At 60.0% G+C, this 22,664-nt stretch overlaps 1 protein-coding gene across 8 annotated transcripts in view; it reads left to right on the forward strand.

The window, feature by feature from the left end:
• The window catches only part of SLC12A7 (solute carrier family 12 member 7), an 80,326-nt gene that overhangs the window by 54,969 nt on the left and 2,693 nt on the right, over window positions 1–22,664 (forward strand). For all 8 annotated transcript variants that reach the window (XM_074329130.1, XM_074329131.1, XM_074329132.1 and 5 more), the window contains exons 5-22: window positions 58–112; window positions 1,618–1,748; window positions 2,596–2,837; window positions 3,637–3,848; window positions 5,103–5,270; window positions 7,353–7,451; window positions 8,092–8,149; window positions 8,684–8,858; window positions 9,861–9,979; window positions 10,064–10,162; window positions 10,315–10,434; window positions 11,214–11,318; window positions 11,844–12,012; window positions 13,927–14,122; window positions 14,411–14,580; window positions 15,334–15,465; window positions 18,000–18,107; window positions 19,117–19,295. In XM_074329130.1, the coding sequence (XP_074185231.1) occupies window positions 58–112; window positions 1,618–1,748; window positions 2,596–2,837; window positions 3,637–3,848; window positions 5,103–5,270; window positions 7,353–7,451; window positions 8,092–8,149; window positions 8,684–8,858; window positions 9,861–9,979; window positions 10,064–10,162; window positions 10,315–10,434; window positions 11,214–11,318; window positions 11,844–12,012; window positions 13,927–14,122; window positions 14,411–14,580; window positions 15,334–15,465; window positions 18,000–18,107; window positions 19,117–19,295 (2,537 nt within the window). The remainder of the gene's footprint in view (window positions 1–57; window positions 113–1,617; window positions 1,749–2,595; window positions 2,838–3,636; window positions 3,849–5,102; window positions 5,271–7,352; window positions 7,452–8,091; window positions 8,150–8,683; window positions 8,859–9,860; window positions 9,980–10,063; window positions 10,163–10,314; window positions 10,435–11,213; window positions 11,319–11,843; window positions 12,013–13,926; window positions 14,123–14,410; window positions 14,581–15,333; window positions 15,466–17,999; window positions 18,108–19,116; window positions 19,296–22,664) is intronic.

Genomic DNA, 22,664 nt, shown 5'->3' on the forward strand with positions numbered 1-22,664 from the left:
TCCTTGCTGCCGGGCGGACCTCAAGAGTGCTCTTCTAAAGGGTCACCTGTCTTGCAGACGATGCTGACCGCCATCTCGATGAGCGCCATTGCCACCAACGGCGTGGTCCCAGGTAAGGGGTGCTGGCAGCCGGGTCATCTGAAACGCGACTTCCTTTAGTGGGTAGTGGCTGCGCTGAGCGCCGCTGTGCACTCAGTACGCGCTCCACTTTCATTTTGACGATGACGTTGTCGTGTGCCCTTCATCCAAGATGGCTGCAGGTGAGGCAGGAAGCGGGGCCCTGTTCCAGAAGGCCTCCTGTGGATGTGCCTTCCCGCCTGTAGGTTGGGGTCTGTCATCAGTGTCCGAGCACAGAGACCTCCACGTCGTCAGGGGCCCGTGGGCGGGAGAGAGACGTCCTTGGCCTGGCCAGGCCCTTCCGGATGCTGTCAGCAGTGACCCCACCTTTGCTCAGCATGCTCAGGTGGACTCATGAGGGCTGGTGCCCCGGTGTCCTGGGGCCTCTCCCTGTGTCCCCCTGAGGTACCACGGGGCGAATCCACATCAGCGTCCCCAGGACTTTTTCTTGTCAAACCTGCACCTTTGCTGTCTGGACAAGGCACTGGCGTTTTATGACCAGATACATCCCTTTGATTCTGATGTTTAATTTCTCACAAACCATCATTCTCTTTTCAACCAACTAAAGCACCACAGGCTGCATTTGTTGCCTCTGACGCCATCTGACCAAGGGGTAGGGGTGGGGGAGGGGCTGTCTGGTGTGGGGACGTCTGGTCTGTTCCCTCCGGGCTTCACTTTGAAATTTGAGCCCTGAAATCCTGGATGTTTGTCTTCCTCCCTTTTGCAGCGAAGTTACCGCCCTGGTGCTTGGGGGGGAGGGGCGCAAGAGGGGAGTCCCCACGGGAAGGGGGTGAGCTCAGCCAGGGAGGATAGGCCGGAGGGCAGTGCTGTGGCCCAGTTTGTACCCTGGGAGCCTCTAATTCATTTGCCACCTGGCTTCACAGAAGTGGAAGGAGCCACCTGGCTCCCTTGCAGCTTGAGCAGCCTGTGTGTGTATGTAAGTGAGGCTCAGTTTGTTTTGCACCCCAAATTCTTGAAGAGCTGCCCCTTCCCCAGAACTTCCGCACAGCGAGACCCCCTGTGGGTCGCCTGCTCCCCTCCAGGCCCAGCCGGAAGGCGGCCACAGCTCAGCTGCAGGAGGGGTGTGATGATTCTAGAAGCAGATCGGTGATTTGCTTTGCAGAAAGGGGCCTCTCCCTGAAATGTGTTGCAGACATTCCAGACTCACAGTGGTTCCTGGTTGGTGTCCCAGTGTGGACCCAGCCGACTGACAGAACAGCTAGGGACAGACACAGGCGTGGGAATTGAGGGCACTGTGAGGGTGATACAGAAATGGTGCCTGAGCAGCCTGGGTTCTCGGGCCTTTTGTGGCGAAGTTAAGAGGATGGGTGTTGGTCTGACAACAAGATGTGCAGACTTATGGGCGCAGGTCTCTGGCGCCTTGCCCCCTGCTACTGACTTGTTCACCACGACCCTCTTCAGTCACCACTCCCAGAGACGGCCGTCTGCTTGTGAAGTCTGCATTCACTGACCCGCTGTTTCATTTGGTGGTTTCTGCAGCTGGCGGCTCATACTACATGATTTCGCGGTCACTGGGGCCGGAGTTTGGGGGCGCCGTGGGCCTCTGCTTCTATCTGGGCACAACCTTCGCAGGGGCCATGTACATTCTGGGGACCATTGAGATTTTTCTGGTAAGTGCCCTGTTGGCGGCTGGTTCCCCTTGCCCGGGCGCCAACCCTGGGGGCAGCGCTTGCCGTCATGCTTTTCTTCTCATCTGTTCTTGTCACATGGCGAACATTCTGGGTCCTTCTGCAGGAAGTTTCCCCCTGAAACGTGAAGTACTTGCGCTCAACTTTTTGTATGTTTTAAGGTTTGCCAGACCCCTCAGAGGTCACGCTCTCTGGGACCCGCTGGTCCCGCCGCCCCTTCGTCCCAGCTTTCCTCCTGCTCCGGTACCTCAGGCACGGCTGCCAAAAACACCAGTGCCTCCCGTACCCTGGGTGCCTGATGGGCAACAGGGAGATGTGCTCCCCAAGCCCGTTTGTCACGTCCCCATCCCTGGTCCTTCCGCGTCTTAGAGCTATGTCACCGGTCCCTTGGTCCATCCTCCTAGCAGGACGCACCGAGCAGCACGTGTGTCTCTGCTCCATTTCCGCCCGCGTGGTTCTGGGAGGGCTGTGCTGGGCCGGCACTGGGCTCTCCAACCTGGAATTACATCCCTGGTCGCAGAAAAACATTGCTTTTCTTTTAAGTTAGGAAAGTGGGGAATGCTTGTGCTCTAACACTGCCTCACTGTGAAGGGTCCTAAGTGTCATCTCAGAATTGGGCCCTGTTCCTTGCCATTCGATGCCCCTGTTTTGTGCACCCGAGGGTCCCTTGTAGGCACATTCTGGTGGTGTGGGGCCTCCGGGGAAGGAGCTCAGCGCCAAGCCCCCCACAGAAGGGCCCCTCAGGAGGTCATGTCTGGCCTTCCTTCTCCCCATGGGGTCGTCTTCCAGGCTGGGGTGGATGGCGGTCCTGACCTGCTTCTCCCTGCAGACCTACATCTCCCCTGGCGCAGCCATCATCCACGCGGCCTCAGCAGACGGTGAGGCGGTGGCCATGCTGCACAACATGCGCGTGTACGGGACGTGCACGCTGGCCCTCATGGCCATGGTGGTCTTCGTGGGCGTCAAGTACGTCAACAAGCTGGCCCTGGTGTTCCTGGCTTGTGTGGTGCTGTCCATCCTTGCCATCTACGCCGGTGTCATCAAGACCGCCTTCGACCCGCCAAACATCCCGTGAGTCCTGGGTCCGTCGTGGGGATCTTGTCCTTTGTTCCTCTTCCCGGTGCCAGGTCTGTAAGGACACAGTGTTTCCTAGTTTGTATTTCAGGTTTCGTCGGTGGCCATGGCGGTGGGGGGTGGTAGGGCCGCCAGTGAGTCTTTTGTTCTCTCACTGGCTTCGGGAGCGAGCAGTCAGAGGCTCTTGTCACCAGCCATCTGCAAAGAAAGGTCTGGTGAAAGCCCGGGTGCACAGGATGGCCGGTGGCTCTGGGGACCATCAGGCAGCACCCAGCTCCTCCCGGGAGTGGCCTCCTGCCCTGGTCCTCAGGAAAGCCCCCAAGTGGGTTCTTTTCTTGAAGTTTCCTTTTTTTAATGAGGATGCCGAGTCACAAGGAAGTGGCCCTAGGTCACAGCGAACCACTGGTGTGGCCAGTGTTCAGGCTTTAGGTTGCGCAGTGGGCCTACTGCCCATGGGCTGACGGGAGGAGTCTGGGGGGGCGGCTGGCACCAGCCCCCCGCTCCTGTGCTTTGCCATCTCCACGTGGAGGGAACAGCCCATTCATTCCTGTGTCCGACGCCCCAGGACAGGGTGGCAGGACTGACTGTCCTTAGCCCCTCACTGCATGAGAGCCTGTGATTCAGGAAGTGCAGTCTTAGGGGCTGGACTCCTGCTGAGGTACTGACCCCAGCCGCTCGTGTTCATGTGTCCATCATGCTAACGGGCAGTGTCAGGAGCTACTTACAGAGGGCTCTGTGGATCTCCGCCTGGTCCCCTGGGAGCCATGCGTGTCCTCACTCCCCACCCCCACTGCAGGGTCTGTCTGCTGGGGAACCGCACGTTATCGAGACGCAGCTTTGATGACTGTGCCAAAGTCCACACCACTGGCAACGGCACGAGGACCAGCATGCTCTGGGGCCTCTTCTGCAACGGCTCCGCCGACGCTACCGCCTGTGACGACTACTTTGCCCAGAACAACCTCACGGAGATCCAGGGTATCCCGGGCGTGGCCAGCGGCGTCCTCCTGGGTGAGGCCCGGCCCATCTTAGTGGGGCTGCGTCGTCCGAGGCCCAGTCCCGAGGGACCCGTCCTGCTGCTCAGTCCGTGGCCATGCTGCCCCTTCCCCACTGCTGACCCTCCAGGGCCCCTGCTGAGGCCGGCTCTCCCCAGAGCAGAAGATGCGGTCATGTCATGGCAGCCAGTGGGACAGCGGCTCCAAATCAGTCCTTTCTCTTGAGGACTCTGCGGCAGTTCTGTTAATGAGGGAAGCAACTAACGGGTGTGGACTGGATTTTTGTCTCTGCATTTTTCTGTGATGAGAAATGGCTGGTCCCCCACCACCCAGGAGAGAGGCCTGGCCTTTTAGGGAAAAGGAAGCAGGACGACCCCAAGGCCTAGCTGCCCATCCCTTGGTGGGTCGGTATCCCGTGCCCCTCTGACATTGTGGTGACAGTAGGTGTTGGGGGCCGTTGAGGTGGGTTGGCAGTGATGGTTCAGGGCTGCAGTGACCACTGTCCACATGTCCCTCAGTACGGGGATGCTGAATCTTCGAGGCCTCCTGGGTAGTGAGCCCAAGGCCCAGTTCTGGGCTCTGGCAGAGCAAGACCCCTGGAAGGGGCAGCAGTTCATAGGTCCCACGGAGGGTACAGGTAGAGATAGCTACACGGGTGCCCTGTTTGGAGGGAGCAGGATGGGTGGAAAGGGAGTAGGTGTGGCAGTGACCTGTGGGGAGTGTAGGGGTGTTTGGGGGGGCGGTCTGTGTCGGGGGTGGGGGCCCTGGGGCTGGGCTCTGCATGTGGGGGCGTTGTGGGGGTTTCTGTTTGGGGAGGGTGACCATAGCTTGCAGCCGGGCCAGGCTGAGATCTGCCAAGTGGTATATTTGCATAGGTGGGAGGTGGGCCCAGGTGTCACCTCGTGCATGTGTGTGTGTGCGCTATCACTGCCCTTCAGGGGTCCCCCATCAGTGGGGGTCCTCCATCATTGGGGACCCCAGTGGCGGGATCACTGACTGACTCCGTCCACAGGGAGACCTTCCCTCAGCCCTCAGGCCGCTAGTCAGGGGCATGTTTGTTGTTCAAGTGAAGTCTTCCCGTCAGGTTTTACTTTAGGACTGAAACCTGTCAGAGGAGGTGAGCAATTTCCCCAGGGAATGTTTGACGTCCTTGTCGTCGTGCAAAGTTGGAGCCCATGGGGAAGTGCCAGGTGCATCTGCTGGGCCTCCCCATGGCAGGAGCCTGGTGGAAAGTTCTAGAGTCCTGTTACCCAGCCTTTTCTCCCCACAGATAACCTGTGGAGTGCATACACGGACAAAGGGGCATTTGTGGAGAAGAAGGGCACGCCCTCGGTGCCGGTGCCGGAGGAGAGCAGAGCCAGTGGGCTGCCGTACGTCCTCACGGACATCGTGACCTCCTTCACCATGCTGGTCGGCATCTACTTCCCCTCCGTGACCGGTGAGGCCAGAGCCGCCACTTCCCTCCCACAGCTCGCCACTCCCAACCCCGTGCCCCGTTTTCTTTCTTGTTTGGCACAAGCAACGAGCTTACAGGTCTCTGCTCCTGTTTGTTCTGAGGAGGGACCTCAGGAAGTTGTGTGTTTAAGTGAGGTTTGTTCCCTGCTCTCCTGCGAGGCCCACGGCTTTGGAAGCAGCATGGTCCATGGAGAAGGCGCAGGGTGCTGTTAGCTGGCGCCTAGGAGAGGACACGGAGGGCTGTTAGAGGCCAGGTGCTGCGCCATCCTCCTTGCGAGAGTCAGCTGACCTTCCCGGATGACCCTTAGTGTATGCACGTTTCCCCTCCCCAAGCACATGTGCACACATGCACACACTGGGGCGCACGTATGCATACACACACTCTGCTCCTGGAGGCCACCTCCCACCTGGACACCCCTCAGCCTTCTCCCTGCAAAGCAGGAGCTCTCAGCCCCCACCTCGGCTGGCCTGGCTGAACAAGCAGCCTGGTGTGTCTGGCCCTCTGGTCCCTGCCCGGGTCAGCCCCTGGCCACCCCGGGAGCCTGTCTGCGCTCCATACCATATCTCATCTCTCCCTAAAGCCTTAGTTTAGAGGCGGGGAGGGGGAGGTGTTGGCGAGTGTTTTTTTCTCCCCTGAAAGCTGGGGTCACCGACTTACCTTGGCTGGTGTGGTTGGGATGTGGCTCTGGCCCCCGGGGTCTTTGTCCTGTACTCCACTCCCCATCTGTTAGTGTGGAATGCGTTCTGGGATGAGAGTGGGCGTGGTGGGTGGAGACATCCTCTGAAAGCAGGTGGTCCCAGCACGCAGTGGCAACGTGTCTTTGTGCTCTCACCCACCCAACACTGCCACTGCCTTTCTGAGCCCATTGGTGCATGTGGTCACACCTAGAACAGGCTCACGGGACGCTGGACGGACCTACCGTCAATTGGCGTTGCTTTGAACCCAATTGGAATCACTTGTACTTTATGTACCAAATGCAGTGACTCTTGAGGGCGTGGGCAGTGACTTGCGCCCATGTGCAGGAGGATTGAGCCCAGTGCGGCGGTAACGTGGGGGGGCCCCCAGTACTTTAGGCTCCTGTTCTTATAATGCTCTGATCCAGACCTGGCCTTGTGAGGAAGTTGGCATTTGGCATCATTGTCCTGGGAGTCTCTGACCCCCAGTCACATGGGTTAAGCTGGATCCCAGAGGGGGACCCAGCCATGTGTGTTAACCCAGTTCCTACAGGGGACCTGGCCACGTGTGTTAACCCGGATCCCAGAGAGGACCCGGCCGTGTGGGTTAACCCGGATCCCAGAGGGCACCCGGCCATGTGTGTTAACCCGGATCCCAGAGGGCACCCGGCCATGTGTGTTAACCCAGATCCCAGAGGGCACCCGGCCATGTGTGTTAACCCGGATCCCAGATGGGGACCCGGCCACGTGGGTTAACCTGGATCCCAGAGGGCACCCGGCCACGTGGGTTAACCCGGATCCCAGGTGGGGACCCAGCCACATGGGTTAACCTGAATCCCAGATGGGGACCCGGCCACGTGGATTAACCTGGATCCCAGAGAGGACCCGGCCATGTGGGTTAACCCGGATCCCAGAGCGGGACCCGGCCACATGGGTTAACCCGGATCCCAGATGGGGACCCGGCCACGTGGGTTAACCCGGATCCCAGAGAGGACCCGGCCATGTGGGTTAACCCGGATCCCAGAGGGGAGTGAGGCAGGAGCTGGGTGCATCTGGAGGCCAGCTTTGGTTTTGCATCAATGGCGAGTGTCTGGTTTGAGCCTCATTCTGGTCTTGACTGTGACTCAGTTCATGGTGGGGGTGGCTGTCCCTGTGGAGAGCCTGGAGGACATTTGGGGCCTTTCCCCATAGGCCCTGCAGCATCCGTCCCACAGCTGCAGTGAGGCCCGGCTTGGGGACACAGGCCCCAGCAGATGTCTCTTCCAGCTCATTCTTTCTGGCCAAGGTCCTGGCTGCGGTCATCCTAACTCAGCCCCAGAGAGGCCTTGGCCAGTGGGGGTGGCGTTTTCTAGGTTTGCTCAGTAACATGTCAGATCATCTGTTTCCACAGGCATTATGGCGGGCTCGAACCGGTCTGGGGACCTGAGGGACGCGCAGAAGTCGATCCCTACAGGCACCATTCTGGCCATTGTGACCACGTCTTTTATTTGTATCCTTGAAGGGGTCAGGGCATGAGAGGCGCAGGCGCTGGGGAAGGACAGCCCCCGACGCCCCACGTGGCTCGCTGCTGTGCCATCAGCCGCTCTGGGCACGCTTCCCCGGTTCAGGCGAGTTCTGACCACAACATCCGTCTCTTCAAGAGGAACCTGGTCTGGCGTCAACCGCGTGCCAGAAAATAAAACACATACCTGGGCGCCACCTTCACAGTTGGTTATGGGATGTGGTATCGTAAATAAACCATATACAGTAACCACGTTACCACATGCAACATATAACATGTTAGTGACATATAACTATGCGTATCACAGGATAGTCACACACGTACACTGGTCACAGTTGCACAGAGCTGTGTGTGTCACTAGCCTGGAGATGCCAGGGAGCCCTTTCTCTCACTGAGGTTCGCCCCTTCTAAGTGAGTGAGCATCTCCAGTCCTGTCCCCGAAGTGGTCACGCTGCAGGCCCAGCATGTCCGCACTGAGCCGAGGCCCGGTCTGTGGACCCAGGCTCAGCAGTGAGGAAGGTGCCTGAGGGGCCCCAGGCAGTGCACCCAGGGTGGGTCCAGGCCCACCTGCGATCAGGGCCCTGCTGCCAGCGCATGGCAGCCACTGCTTCCTTGACACAAGCTGCAGACCTCTCCTGCATTGTGCTTTTTGGAGCTTGCATTGAAGGCGTGATCTTACGAGATAAGTATGTTGGTTTTTATCTTCAACTTATAGAAATTTCTGGGGTCAGCATCAGTTTTCTTAAATAACTTGAGCTTTGAAATGAGATCACCTTGGATTTCACGTGTTGCTTGTGGAGCGGGAAGACCCCACGGCCCTTGTTGAGGTTCTGTTTGGTCTGACCTGAGAGGGGTGGTGCTCTCTTGCTCCCGCCTGGAGCTGGGGACCACAGAGTCACCTCGGGCCCCTACAGAGCTAGGGGTGCAGGAGCTCCTGAGAGAGGCTGTGGGAAACCTCCTGGGCCCTGCTGCTCAGTGGAGGAGCTGTTGCTCGCCAACCCTGTTTGCCTCGGCGTGTGAGGGCCCCTGTGGGTCCCTGACAGTGAGTGAGTGTGGCCACACGAACCCTCGGCTGGGCCGTAGATTCCCTGCTCCTGAGAAAGGACCCTCAGGGAGTAGGACACGTTTGTTCATTGGGTGGGGACAGCGTTATGCGCACTCCGAAGCTGGGGAAACCTTTAGTCTTCAGCTGTTTGGAAAGCCCACCCGCCGGCCCACAGGTTCGGGGAGGCCCTGCAGGGGAATCTGGTGATCGGCATGCTGGCCTGGCCGTCCCCCTGGGTCATCGTCATCGGCTCCTTCTTCTCCACCTGCGGCGCTGGCCTGCAGAGCCTGACAGGGGCACCACGCCTGCTGCAGGCCATTGCCCGAGATGGCATCATCCCCTTCCTGCAGGTGAGCATGGCGACTACCCACAAGCCTTGGCTGCATCTCTGGCTCCCCTTCTGAGAGTGGGGACCCTCGGGAAGAAACGTGTCCGCAGGTCCCCAGGGTCTGCTCTAGGGCACGGTCTACGTCCCCACCTCTACCCTGGTCTGGTGGAGCAGTTCAGAGGAGCGACGTGAGGGCCTCCACGTCGTGTGGGTTGGGCATCTCTCCTCATCGCCCTGTGGGACACTGCCCAGGAATGTCCCACTGTGACGATGATGAGGCCCATGGTTTCCAATTGGGGCTAAAATGCTCTGGAATGAGCTTGAGGCCTTTACTGTGTCAGTGCCCTGGGGCCACCATGGCAAACACCACAAAACAGGCGGCTTAAGGAACACAAGTTGCTTCTCGTGTCTGGATCCGGAAGTCGGAGGTCAGGGCTCGCAGGCTGCTCCCTCCTGCCGCCTCTCCTTGGCGTGAACACGCTGTCTTCTCCCCGTGTCCTCACAAGAACATCCCTCTGTGTGTCTGTGTCCTGATCTCTTCTTTTAAGGACACTGGTCATGTTGCCTCAGGGTCCACTGTAGTGGCCTCATTTAAAGTTCCCTTTAAAGTCCCCAACTCCAAACACAGTCATGTCCTGAGGTGCTGGGGTCAGGACCTCACCACCTGAATTTCGGGGACACAATGACCTTTGTATGTATTGGGCCTCTGGTGTATGACCTTGATGGGCATGGCACCGCGGCCCCAGCGTCTGCTCTTCTCACCTCAGTTTCCTGAAACTGATCCTAGCAGACGCGCGTTTCTTCACCTGTCACGGCTTCTGTCTGTTTGCTCAGGAGGGACGAGGCCATGGAGGGTGCCCTGACCACAGGGACCATGGTGGATGGCATGGCACGTGCCGGCCAGGAGGGCGGGCCATCTGGGAGGTGGCGTCGGCGTCGGCTGTGGTGTCATGGAGCCACTCCCACTCCCCTGCGGTTGGACCTCCCAGCCTGGCCGCCCACCCGCGTGTCCGTCTCCCTGCAGGTGTTCGGCCACGGGAAGGCCAACGGGGAGCCCACGTGGGCCCTGCTGCTCACGGCCCTCATCTGTGAGATTGGCATCCTCATTGCGTCCCTGGACAGCGTGGCCCCCATCCTATCCATGTGAGCGGGCATGTGCAGCGGGCGTATGGGGACCGGACCATGGGACCTGGGCTGGCCCTTCTGACGCTGCTGTCGGGTCCCTAGGTTCTTCCTCATGTGCTACATGTTTGTGAACCTGGCTTGTGCTGTGCAGACGCTGCTGCGTACCCCCAACTGGCGCCCGCGCTTCAAGTACTACCACTGGTGAGGCACCGCGGGGGTGGGGGTCCCTGCGGGGATGCTTGCCACTGACGGGCGGTGCTGTTCTGGAGGCAGCTGCTCGGATGCTGGTTGGGCGTGGGGGAGGCCGGCGTGTGGGGTGGGTGCCGGCCGCCCCATGACCACACCTCCCACAGGGCACTGTCCTTCCTGGGCATGAGCCTGTGCCTGGCGCTGATGTTCATCTGCTCCTGGTATTATGCCCTGTGTGCCATGCTCATTGCCAGCTGCATCTACAAGTACATCGAGTACCGTGGGTGAGTGCTGGGGCCACGGGGCTGGGCTTCTGGGGTCAGCCGAGTGCTGTGGCAGCGCAGGGGTTGGCTCCCTCTCCCAGGCCCAGGTGCACAGGGACGTCTGGGCACCTGCACGCAGGTGGGAGTGGGGTCACCGCTGCAGCTTGGTCCTGGCAGGCAGGGAGCTGCCATGTCTGCTCTTCACGATTGACTCCACGTTTGCTTCAATACAGCATTAGGTTTATCATGTAAAAGCCATCGTTTTTTAGCATACTTCTTGTTTTTGGAAAGTAAAATCCACTGATGTGTGATGGATTTCAAAATTTCCAGAAACCACACTGTGAAGGACAAAGTTGTGGGCAGCAGTCGCATGTCATGGGAACTGCATCACCGCCCACGGTTCCTTATGGGGTCATCTCCCCTGGCCACCCAGGCCGCCCAGGGGCGGGGGTTGGCGCCTCTGGCCAGGTGGTGGGGTATTGGGGGTTGGGGGGCTGCATAGAGCCCCGCCCCAGCTCTCAGGTGGTGTGGAAGGAGGGCCTGGGGGCTACGACTGCTCACGCTGGCCAGGCCCCTGGGGCCGTCTCTGCCCGGCCACTGCCTGCCCGTCACAGGGCCCCCCACCACATCCTGTCCATGTCCTCCAGTCGGCTCCGACTCCGGTCCCACACAGGCTGCCCCCTCCCCTCTCTCAGCCGGCCTGGAAGGCCCCTCCTCTGTCACAGAAACGCCGAGAGACCCCCCAAGTCAGCTTACTAGGGTGGCTGCAAAGCAGGGCCTCACTGCTGTCCCCTCTGCAGGGCCGAGAAGGAGTGGGGCGATGGCATCCGGGGGCTGTCGCTGAACGCAGCCCGCTACGCTCTCCTGCGCGTGGAGCAGGGTGCCCCCCACACCAAGAACTGGAGGTGAGTGCTCGCCGCCCTCCCCAAGCCCCACCCCCGCCCTCTGAACCCACAGAAGATCTGTTTCTAAAATCAGACCTGCAGAGAGAAGGCATTCCCCTCCTTGTTAAAAGAAAACAGTCTCAGAAGCATCTTCCCTCAGTCCTGGGCTGGTCAGCTGTGTCTGAGCCACTGCCCGGTGCCGGGCTGTCAGCCTGGCCCTGTGGGTGGTGAGGGGGGCGGGGACGAGCTTTCCTAGTGCGGGTTCTGCTGCTGATGGGAGACCAGTTGTAACAGCCCGCAGCCCCTCTTCTCACTTCTGGGAGGGGGTCGGCGGAGGGCTGCCCCTGTGGAAGGGGGGCATCTAATCTGCACTGAAAGCCGCTTGGCCTCCACCCTGCCTTTACCTGGAGGTGAGGGGAGGTGCCTACTGGGGTTCTCGGCCATGGGGCCCCAGGAGGCGCCTGACTGTTCACCTGTCCCTGTGTTACCTGTCCACCTGTCGGTGAGCGTGTGGAGAGTTGCCAGGTAACTGCTGTTCCCGCACAGGCCCCAGGTACTGGTGATGCTGAACCTGGACGCTGAGCAGTGCGTGAAGCACCCCCGCCTACTGTCCTTCACCACGCAGCTCAAGGCGGGCAAGGGCCTGACCATCGTGGGCTCCGTGCTGGAGGGGACCTACCTGGACAAGCACACGGAGGCCCAGCAGGCCGAGGAGGTGGGTGGGCGCGTGGGCTGGGACTGAAGACGGAGGGGCTGGGGGCCAGGCCGTTTCTGCTGGGCCGCACACGAACGTCTTCCATGTGTGATGCCCCAGACACAGTGCTGTGTGCTGTGCCATCACCCACCTCGAAGACGACCTAAGTGGTCTTTGAATTTGAAATGTGCTGAAGAGCCCCCATCCCCACCCCCAACGTGCGATGCTCAGGCCTTAAAGAGACAGTGCCAGTTTCGCCCAGGAAGGTGTAGAACCTGGTGGTGAGAGCCATTTAGCTCGAACCCTGGAAAAGTCCTCGCACGGACAGGTTCCTCCAGAGCCCTCGCGAGGGCCCAGCTTCTGTGCTGTTTGCATCCACATTCCAGATCTCTGCATGGTGGCCTTAGGCCCCTGTGCCTCCGGTTTGCCTGCTCAGAGGCTCTGAGTTCTTGGCAAGGGGGAGGGCGTAGTCTAGCCTCTGTATGAGTGTCCTGAGGTGGCCGTAACAAGTGACCACACATGGGGGACCGACGACAACAGGTTTATCTTCTCCCAGTTCTGGGGCCAGAAGTCCAAAATCAAGGTGCCGGTCACACCCCCTCCCTAGACTCTGGAGGGGCACCTTCCTGCCTCCTCCAGCTGCTGGGGCTCCCGGCGTCCCTGGGCTGGTGGCCGCATCACCCCAGTCTCTGCCTCTGGCTATATGGCTTCTCCTGTGTTTCTGTCTTTCCTGTTATAATATAAGGACACATGTCACTGGATTCAGGGCCACCTGGGTGACCCAGAAGGGTCTCCCCATCTCAGCCTTGTCTTACTCCCATCTGCAAAGACCCTTTTTCCAGATAAGGCCACGTTCACAGGTTCTCAGGATCAGGATGTGGACGTATCTCTTGGGCCCACCATTAACCCACTATAGTCTGTCCTCTGGCCCCCAAATCCACATCTGCCTTACGTGCAAAGTGCGTTCATATCATACCAACATCCTCCCAAGTCCCAACCCATTCTGACCGTCCAGAATGTCATCTAGCTACCAGCTGCTCAGAGGTCCCAAATCTCATCTTCCATGTCACCTGAACCGGATATTGGTGAGACGGGGTGAAGTCCACCCTGGGGCAAAATACCTCTGTGCACAGACCTGCACACTCAGAAAACAGGTGTCTGTGTTCCCAAGTGCGATGTGGGGTAGAGACATTCCCATTCTAGGGGGCAGACATCCGTGGTGTCGATGGGTCACTGTCCCAAGGGAGTTGAAATCCAGTGGGCATCCCGTTTGGTGTAGGGACCCGGGAATGCTTCTCTGTGGCTCCCAGCTCCGCCCAAAAGGGGGCCCGGGCCTGGCTACTGGCTGGTCCGCGTGGCCAGCGACAAGACCGTTGTCCACACATAGTGGTGCTCTGATGGAAGGCGTGTTGGTCACTGCGTGTCAGGCGTCCCCCTCCTGGTGGGGGATGGAGCGGGCAGGAACTGCACACCGCGGGGCGTGTGGTACATGCCTAGTATTTCATCCCTGAACCCGTGAAGCATCACAGTCTTCCTTAGAAGAAGTTAGATTTGACATGTTCTAGCGAGGTTTTCCATAAACCAGATGTTTAACACAGGCCCTGAAAGGTCCCAGTGAACCGGGGGAGGTTTTGGCACGATGTAGATCATGTTCAAAGAACCGCGTGGAATTGTGTGCAGAGCAACGACTGTTGCCCGTCTCTTGCACATGCACACGCACAGGTGGTCCCCTGGAGCTCACGCCAGGTCCTGAATTCAGGCCCCAAAGGCACCACCTGCCCTGTGCCGCTGGCCTTACTCCGAGGCAGTGACGTCAGGGTGGGGTCTGCCCAGTGCCACCGGCACCCCTTGTGGTGGGTAGTTGGGTGGGGCTGGCACATCGCGCTCCCACTTGAGCCACGGGAGCTGTGGCGCTGACCCCTGGCCTCTCTGCAGAACATCCGGTCCCTGATGAGCGCTGAGAAGAGCAAAGGCTTCTGCCAGCTGGTGGTGTCCTCCAACCTGCGGGATGGCATGTCCCATCTGATCCAGTCGGCCGGCCTGGGGGGCATGAAGCACAACACGGTGCTCGTGGCCTGGCCAGAGTCCTGGAAGGAGGAGGACAACCCCTCCTCCTGGAGGAACTTTGTCGGTGGGTCGCGTCTCCTCTGGCCCGAGAGCTGTTCCCCAAAGGCCCTCTGGGCCCAGCCGTGCTGTTTCACCTAAAAAGAAAGGCAAAGGCCATTTTAAAGCCTTGGGCCACCCTTTTCCCTTCTCCCGCCATGTCCTCCAGTTTGGCCATCACTGTGGAGGTGCCCAGCTCAGCCACCTGTGCCCGTGCCACCTGTGGAGTTGCAGATGGAGCGAGGGCCACCCTGGGCTTTGTGGGGACTCTCGCATTGGCTGCTGTCCGGCTGACCCATGTGCTTCCTTTCTACAGACACCGTCCGCGACACCACGGCGGCCCAGCAGGCCCTGCTGGTGGCCAAAAACGTGGACCTATTTCCACAAAACCAGGAGCGCTTCAGCGATGGGAACATCGATGTGTGGTGGATCGTGCACGACGGGGGCCTGCTCATGCTGCTGCCCTTCCTGCTGCGGCAGCACAAGGTGGGCGGGGCACGCGGGGTGGGGCCGGGACTGTGGGCGGGGTCATGGGCAACATTAGATGGGCGGGGCATGTGCGGGAGGGGGGGCCGGGGCTGTGGGCAGGGTCATGGGCGACATTAGGTGAGCGGGGCATGTGCGGGAGGCGGGGCCGGGGCTGTGGGCAGGGTCATGGCAACAGGTGGGAGGGGCATGGGGTGGGGCCGGGGCTGTGGGCGGGGTCATGGGCGACATTAGGTGAGCGGGGCATGTGTGGGAGGCGGGGCCGGGGCTGTGGGCGGGGTCATGGGCGACATTAGGTGAGCGGGGCATGTGCGGGAGGCGGGGCCGGGGCTGTGGGCGGGGTCATGGCAACAGGTGGGAGGGGCATGGGGTGGGGACGGGACTGGGCGGGGTCATGGGCGACATTAGGTGAGCGGGGCATGTGCGGGAGGCGGGGACGGGGCTGTGGGCGGGGTCATGGGCAACATTAGGTGGGCGGGGCATGTGCGGGAGGTGGGGACGGGGATGTGGGCGGGGTCATGGCAACAGGTGGGCGGGGCACGTGGGGTGGGGCCGGGACTGTGGGCGGGGTCATGGCATCAGGTGGGCGGGGCATGGGGTGGGGACGGGACTATGGGCGGGGTCATGGGCAACATTAGGTGGGCGGGGCACTGCGGGAGGTGGGGGTGGGAGGGGGCTCACGGGGTGGGGTGAGGCGCGTGGGGGTGGCGGCCCTGTGGGTGGACCCTGGGACCTCATGCAAGGCCCCCCCAGGTGTGGAAGAAGTGCCGGATGCGCATCTTCACGGTGGCCCAGGTGGATGACAACAGCATCCAGATGAAGAAGGACCTGCAGACGTTCCTGTACCACCTCAGGATTAGCGCCGAGGTGGAGGTGGTGGAGATGGTGAGGGCGCCGGCGTGGGCAGGGGTGCCGGTTCCAGCAGGTTTCCGGTTCCAGCAGGTTCCCGCCACCCGGTGCTGACACGGGCCCTCAGCATGGTTGTCACATGAGGGTGGGCCCTGCTCCTCACCACCCACTGGGCTCCCAATTCAGCATCTCACATCCTTCCTGCGGTCTCTGTCTCAGGACCATGTGCTATACTTGCTCCTCTGCGCTGTGATGGTTTCTCTTTCTTCATGACCTTGACAGTTTAGAAGGGTCAGGGGTTTGGTAGAATGTCCCCCAGATCATGTTTGATGGTTTTCTCGTGGCGGACGGGACTTAGTTTATGGAGAACCTCAGGGGGGCGCGCCCTCCCCACTGTGTCCTGTAAGGGAGACGTGGCATTCCACCCCTCATAGGACCTGTGGCCCCGCAGGCATGGGACCTGTGGCCTCTGCTGTGAAGTCGCAGTGGTTCCTTCTCCAGACTCTGCTCTGGAAGTGTGTCCCCGAGTCCCCAGGTGCAGGAGGGGGACTGAGCTGTCGGGATCTCCATGTGTGTCAGTGCATCTGTGTGTGTGTGTCTCACACTCCTTTGTACTTTGGGTTGTTCACTACACTCTTCATCGTGTTGCTTGCACTGCCCGGCTTTGGCTGCGGGGACATCTTCCGGTGGCTCCCGCGTCCTTTTGCTGTTCCCCATCCTGTAATCATCCATCGGCTTTTGCTGTCCATGTTCAGGAATCTCATACAGTTTTAAATTATCTGAAGCCAAATGGAATTAAGGTGCAAATGGTTTTGCCCCCATTTGAGGAGGGTACTGAGGTGTGGAGTCAGTGTCACAATTTTGCAAGAACTAGTTATTTCCAAGCCACTGGTCTTACTCAGCTTTCCAAGTGGGTAGCTGGTGCCATGTATTGAACGATAACGTTCAAATCTACAGCCCTCCTTGATCTCACTCACAATTGCTAATTAGGTTTAAGTGGAAAGCGTCTGTGGTGTTACGGACGTAGTGGTGTTTCCTTTGTGAAAGTGAGAGCCGGCCTCCTGCCCTCAGCTGCCCTGCTGGCTCTCCTGTCGGAGGAGATGGGTCCTGTGAGGAGAAGACCTCAGCCAAGTTAGGTCCTTCTGTCTGGGGGTGTGTGCAGGGTCCCGCCTTCCTCTCCTGCAGTTTCTGCATTCCTCTCAAGGCTGGCCTCCCCCTCCAGGGCACCGCAGGACACACACATGCCGGATGCTGTGTCACATGGCCTCACAGAGAGCCAGGGGCCGGGGTGTCACCTGCAGCCCCATGCTTGGGGCTCTAGAGTCCTCAGGAGGCAGATACCCACAGGGAGCTGAGGGCCATGGGCTGCAGGGAGTGTGAAAATGAATGAGGAGATGGGAAGCCAGTGGCCAGAGGCTGAAATTGAACCATAAAGAATCAGGGCCCCTGATAAGGAAGGAGGTCCTTCCAGCCAGCAAGATTCAGAAAAGCCCGTTGAGTGAGCTTGGCAGCTTTGCTGAGACTTTTCTCTAAAATGAGGAGCTATCATTGAGGGCACCAGGGAAGTAAGAATAAATGGGCTTTCAGTGAATGGACTCAGCGCCTGAGCCAAAGCCCCTCACTGAGTGAGGGTCAGTGCCTCCCGGCCATCCGCGGCCGGTCGGCCACAAGGTCTTGCCTCCTGGATGCTGATGTTGCAGCCTTAAGTACTAGAAATGGGGGGCTTTTTTTTCTGTACGTGGTATGATTTACATACCAGGAAAACCCAAGGAAATAAACATTTTATTCAGTAAAATTTAGTAGAGTGAGCTGATAAAAAAAATAATGCGTAAAAGTTAATTTTCCCGCCTAGTGACTCACGAGAAAGTGTCAGGGAATGATGCCCAGCTTACAGGGCGGCTGGGCGGCATAGAGCTCCACGGCGGCCCTGTGGGCGGCATTCCCAGGGCTGAGGGGTGGTGCATGTGGGGGTCACAAATCCCGCCCAGGGACGGGGGGACCCAGTGTCACCCACTGAGGGACAGGCCAGGTCGGGAGAGGACAGCTCTGGTCAGCGGGCAAATGACAGATTTCCCCTGCACTGGCAGCCGGCTCTCCTGGGCACAGAGAGCAACTCCTGCTACTTCTGAGATTGTCCCTCACACGGGGCTGTGTGCTCGTAGCCGCAGCTGGGCAGGGCCCTTGTCCAGAGCCCTGGACAGTGCGCTGGCTCAGCTGCTGCTGGTTTTCCTCCTCATGGCGGCTCGTGCATTAGTGAGCGTGGGCGCTAGGAAGGGCCATGGGCGGAGGGGGGAGTGTGTTTAGTTGTGAGGGCTGTCGCACACTCACACGCTTCTGCACACACGCTCACATGGTCACCCACGTACGTGCTCATACCCCCTCATGTACACATGCACACAGGAGGACGCATGTGCTCACACACGCGCACACACGCTCACCCTCCCAGGGAAGGGGGGAGGAGCCCGGCAGCTGTTTTTGAGCAGCTGCCCAGACACGGAGTGAAGCGGGTGATGTGGTGAAAACACACTGTTTTGCACATTGACTGACTTCTGTGCCCTGGAACCTTCCAGGGTGAGAGTGACATCTCCGCGTTCACCTATGAGAAGACGCTACTCATGGAGCAGAGGTCGCAAATGGTGAAGCAGATGCAGCTCTCCAAGACCGAGCGGGAGAGGGAGGTGCGTGGGGGTGCGGCGCCCTGCAGCGGAGGCGGGAGGCGGCACAGGTGTGGCACAGGACCCTTTGCTCCCCAACCCCACGGGGCTGTCGGGACCGGGGTCTGTCCTCACCTTGAGCCTGTCCCGACAGCCCTGGTTTTGTGAACAGCCGGTGGCCTTCTACCTCCTCCCCCGTGACCACTGCCCTCACCAGCCTCTGGGCCCCGTCCAGGCCGGGCCAGGGGCTGGGTCACGCCAGTCCCACACATGCAGTCTTATTTCAGACGGGTCCCAGCTGTGCACAGCCCCTCGCCTCTTGCGTCATCTCCTGCTCGAACCCCCACGGCCACCCTCCTGCCCCTCCATCCTCCAGCCAGCAGCCACGGAGCCTCCGAGAGCTGACTTGTTAACCCCTCCCTAGGCTCCGTGGCCCAGCAGCCTGGCACAGCCCTGCCCTGAGCCCCTCATCCCCACAGGCCTCCCCCATCTCCCTCTGGCCGTCGGGCAGCACCGCCTTCGCACACAGGCGTCCCGGGTGCTTTGTGTAACCGAATCTCCCTCCTCCCACACCCATCCCCAAACTCCGTGGTGCTTACCACATACCCCAAACATGCACTCCCTGGTGGGCCCTCTGCTGTTGATGGATAGGTGGATGGATGGATAAATGGATGATGGGTGGTGGATGGAGGGATGGGGGTGGATGGATATATGGGTGGAGGAGTGAATGTCCCCTTGAGTCAACATGGAGGTCTGGGTCTTTTCTCGGTGGCTTTCAGAGGCAAGGCAGGAGGAGAGAGAGAAGGAAGCGATGAGTTTGATTTGGAAACCCAAGAGGAAGGGGACTGACCAGGGGAGGGGGCGGCTCTGGGGTCCCATGTGGGAGGCTGTTCAGGGATCCTCAGGTCCGGTTGGTCGCGAGCCCCTGTTGGTCCTATGGGCCAGCGTCTTCCTGCCTGTGCTTGCTGCCTCCCGGCGGGACTTTGGAGACCTGCTGTGGTGAGTCCCGTCGCTGCCCCTGCCCTCCCCCCAGGCTCAGCTAATCCACGACCGGAACACCGCGTCCCATTCTGTGGTGGCTGCCAGGACCCAAGCCCCGCCCACGCCAGACAAGGTGCAGATGACCTGGACGAAAGAGAAGCTGATCGCCGAGAAGTATAAGAACAAAGACGTCGGCATATCCGGGTTCAAAGATCTCTTCAGCCTGAAGCCGTGAGTGTCAGCCTATGGGCCCCGGTGGCAGGTCCTGGCTGCATTGAGCCAACCCCCTTCCCTGCCTGTCACAGCAACACAGCTGCAAGCTGGCAGGCCTGGGAGGGTAGGGGACCTGCCCAAGGACCACACTCCTTTCAGGGCCAGCTAGCCGGGCCCTGGCTGTGTCAGTCGTGAAGCCGGCCTGTCTGAGCTCTTGGTGGGTCTCACAGCAGCTAGACGTTAGGGCTCCTAGATGGATCGGGACTCCCAGCTTGGTCCCCGCTGACGGCCAGGCTGCCGCCATGGCCAGCAGCCTGTCCACCTGCCTTGGCTTCCGTCCGTGCTGTTGAGCTGAGAAGCCCCTGGGCTGGCAGAGGGGCCCATGGCACGGCGTGACTGCGCCCGGCCGGGGAGGGGTCCTGGGATGAGTCCTAGTTTTACAGCCCTGGGTCCTGGGACAGGACAGCAGCGTGGCTTCTCCTGGGGTCTTCAGTGACCTAGACCCTAAAGCCCAGATTGTCAGAAAGGGACAGGGGGCTTTCTGGGGCCCCAGGGGTGAGACCCTCCTCGTGAAGAAGGACCAAAGTAGGCCAGGAAAGGGCAGCGGGGGTGGGCCCGTGGTGAAGTGTGCGTCGCGGTCACTGAAGTAACGTGCTCTTTGTTTTCTCTCCCATGTAGAGAATGGGGAAACCTGTAAGTCGCTCGCGTGGTTTAGGACACCTCTTAGCCTGCTTGCTGCCCATGCCCAGCCCCTCGCGAAGCGCGTGTGCATGATTGCGTGTGCACGTGTCCTGTGATGCATGCGTGTCCGTGTGCAGGCGGAGCTTGCCCGCACTGCTGTGGCTCGCAGTTTAGTTGCTGTTTAGTTGGCTCTCCTTGGTTCAGAGCGGCTCATGGCACATCCGCGAGGTTCATTCTCTAAACACCCCATGAGAGCAGAGATCGGGCGGCTGGTCCTGAGCCGCTCTGACTGGAGAGTGTGTGCTTCTGTCGCAGCTGGTTGGTTCTTCCACATCCCTCGGCCGAGGCGTTTTGATAGAAAGCCAGTTCTGCAGGGCCAGCCTCTCCTGTGTCCCCTGGCCTGGAGGACACTGCCGTCCTTTAACCCCCGTGTGAAAGGGGATGTGGGTGAATTCTGTGTGCGGTCAGGCTGGGGCTTAGTCCCACGGCCAGGGGGCCAGGGGGCCAGGGCGATGGCCAGGCCGGCCACGGGAGGGCAGGACCCTGAGGTTGCGGTTGGTCCACCCATCCCTCCCCTGTTCCCCAGCCTAGGGCAGCGCTGGGGACCAGTGATTGCACTTCCTTTTTTGGCCCCCGAGCCTGAGTTAGTCACACATCGAGGACAAGGGACAATGCTGATTCACTGAGGGAGCAAACGGATGGACGTGTCGAGAGACTGTGCGGGGGGGCATGCAGGGGTCTACTTTCTGCTGTTTGTCCATAAGTTTAAAAGTAACCCTGCCATAAAGTCTGTAAATTAAACAAAAACATGTAGACACAGGAATAGAGTCTCTCCCTAAACCATGGGCTGACGGAGAACCCCTGCTCCCACACGGCCACGAGGGCTCAGGTCGGGCTCCACACACCTGTGCCCCCAACCCCTGAATTGAGCAGGGTCGGAGTTTGGACCCTTGCAGGCAGGGAAACTCAGAAGAAAGTGACCCAGAAAGGGGCTGTTTCATGCCCTGAACTAAGTGTGCAGACCGACGTTGCCCAGGGCCTACTCCCATCTGCCCCACGCGTGGCTAGGCTGAGGGAAGCTTCTGGAAGGTGGGGAGGTCAGCCCACACCTGACATGCGTGACGTACCGTGGGGTCCTGCTGGGGTGTGTTGTGCTGTCTTCCTCTGTTTCCTCTGTCCTGCTCCGAGGCCACGGGAGCCGGGGACCGGAATACCCAGTTTGCCCCAGGGGTCCCCACCCCCAGCTCCAGCTCCCAGCCTCCAGACCCTGTTGCGAAGCTTTTCTCCCTGCGGCAGAGTCTGCGTGTTTCTGATTCATGGCCAGCTGTTAGTTTGTGCACCTCTGACCCCAACGGGGTCTCATTGCCCTGGAGCCACGGGCCCTTCCAGACCCAAACGTCCGATTTCATGATCATGTGTGCTCTCAAACTTTTCATCTTAAGAGATCCTTTAATGGCTCACACGTGTTCTGGAGCTGTTGCTGTTTATGCACACGGCTGATTATGTTCTCTCCAGGCGGCTCATTCATGGTTCTCACGAGGAAGGATCCCTGTTGTGCCACAGACAGAGACCCAATCTGTAATTTTGTCAGACAGAATTGCAGGGCAAAAATAAAGGGCCCGGGTCCCTGTTTCCACCTGGTGATTGGTGGTGATCACCGGATTTATTTGCCTTAAGGGTGGAGTTGACCAAAGGGTGTGGCCTCATCTGTCCTGCAGGCCTTTCTCTGCGCCCTCATGCGCAGCCTCTGTCAGGCCTGTCCCTCTTGTGTCTGGGGCACGGGGGACCTTGTAGAAGGGCTGGCTGTGGATTTCCTGTGCGTGACCCCACAATCGGCAGTGGGCTGGAGCTTCCTGCACAGGGAGATGCAAATGCTTTGAGGAGGGCGGGGCTCCTAGACGTCCACCGCTGGTGCTTCCTGGAGCGCAGTTCCTGAGGTGGGAGCCGGGGCAGTGGGGTCTGCAGGTTCCCGGGTACCTGGGTCTCAGTCTCCTCAATTGGACTTGGCTGGGGCCCTCTCTTGGGGGCCACTGCTAGACCCAGGCTGCCCGAGACACTGGCAGCCCAGTGGGCGTTGTGCCCACTGTTGGGCTTGGAGAACCAGGTGGTCAGTGAGGGCAGGGGCCATGTCTGGGTCTCTGGGCACTGCCAGCTCTTGACTTTCAGCCATAGCCGAGAGTGCCAGCATCTGGGAGGGCCGAGAGCTAGGTGGCTTCTCAGGGGCTGCATCTTGGCCAGGATATCCAGCTCTTGTCACAGGACCTCAGACCACAGGGTGGAGGGACCTGGTTCCTCACCATCTCTGGGGTCTCTTCGGACCCCATCCCGTGTGAGTGAGCAGCTGCCGTGTGCACTAGGTTTAGTGGACTCACGACAGATGGAGTCCGGCCCCAACACCAGGGTCCCAGGCGCAAGCAGCTCAGAGCCGGTGCTTGTGTGAGCACCTTTCTGTGCCCGGACAGCTAGTTCGCCGCCAAAGCCCTCGTTCGCCTGTGCGGACAGCTGCTCGTAGACTAGAAGCTTAGCAGCAGTAGTAGTGCTGAGTGTGAAGTGTTTGGAGGCTGTGGCCCTCAGCTGCTCAACAAGTCCCCTCGGTTCCCGTCACGATTGTCCCGTGGGGCCTTTGTGGCGGTGATTCCGTGAGAACCTGGATTGGCTTTCACCCAGCCCTGGGCAGCGGAGTGATGTGGGCAGGTGGGGTTCAGA

The sequence above is a fragment of the Rhinolophus sinicus genome, linkage group LG03, assembly GCF_036562045.2.
Source record: "Rhinolophus sinicus isolate RSC01 linkage group LG03, ASM3656204v1, whole genome shotgun sequence".
In the NCBI taxonomy this organism is placed as follows: domain Eukaryota; kingdom Metazoa; phylum Chordata; class Mammalia; order Chiroptera; family Rhinolophidae; genus Rhinolophus; species Rhinolophus sinicus.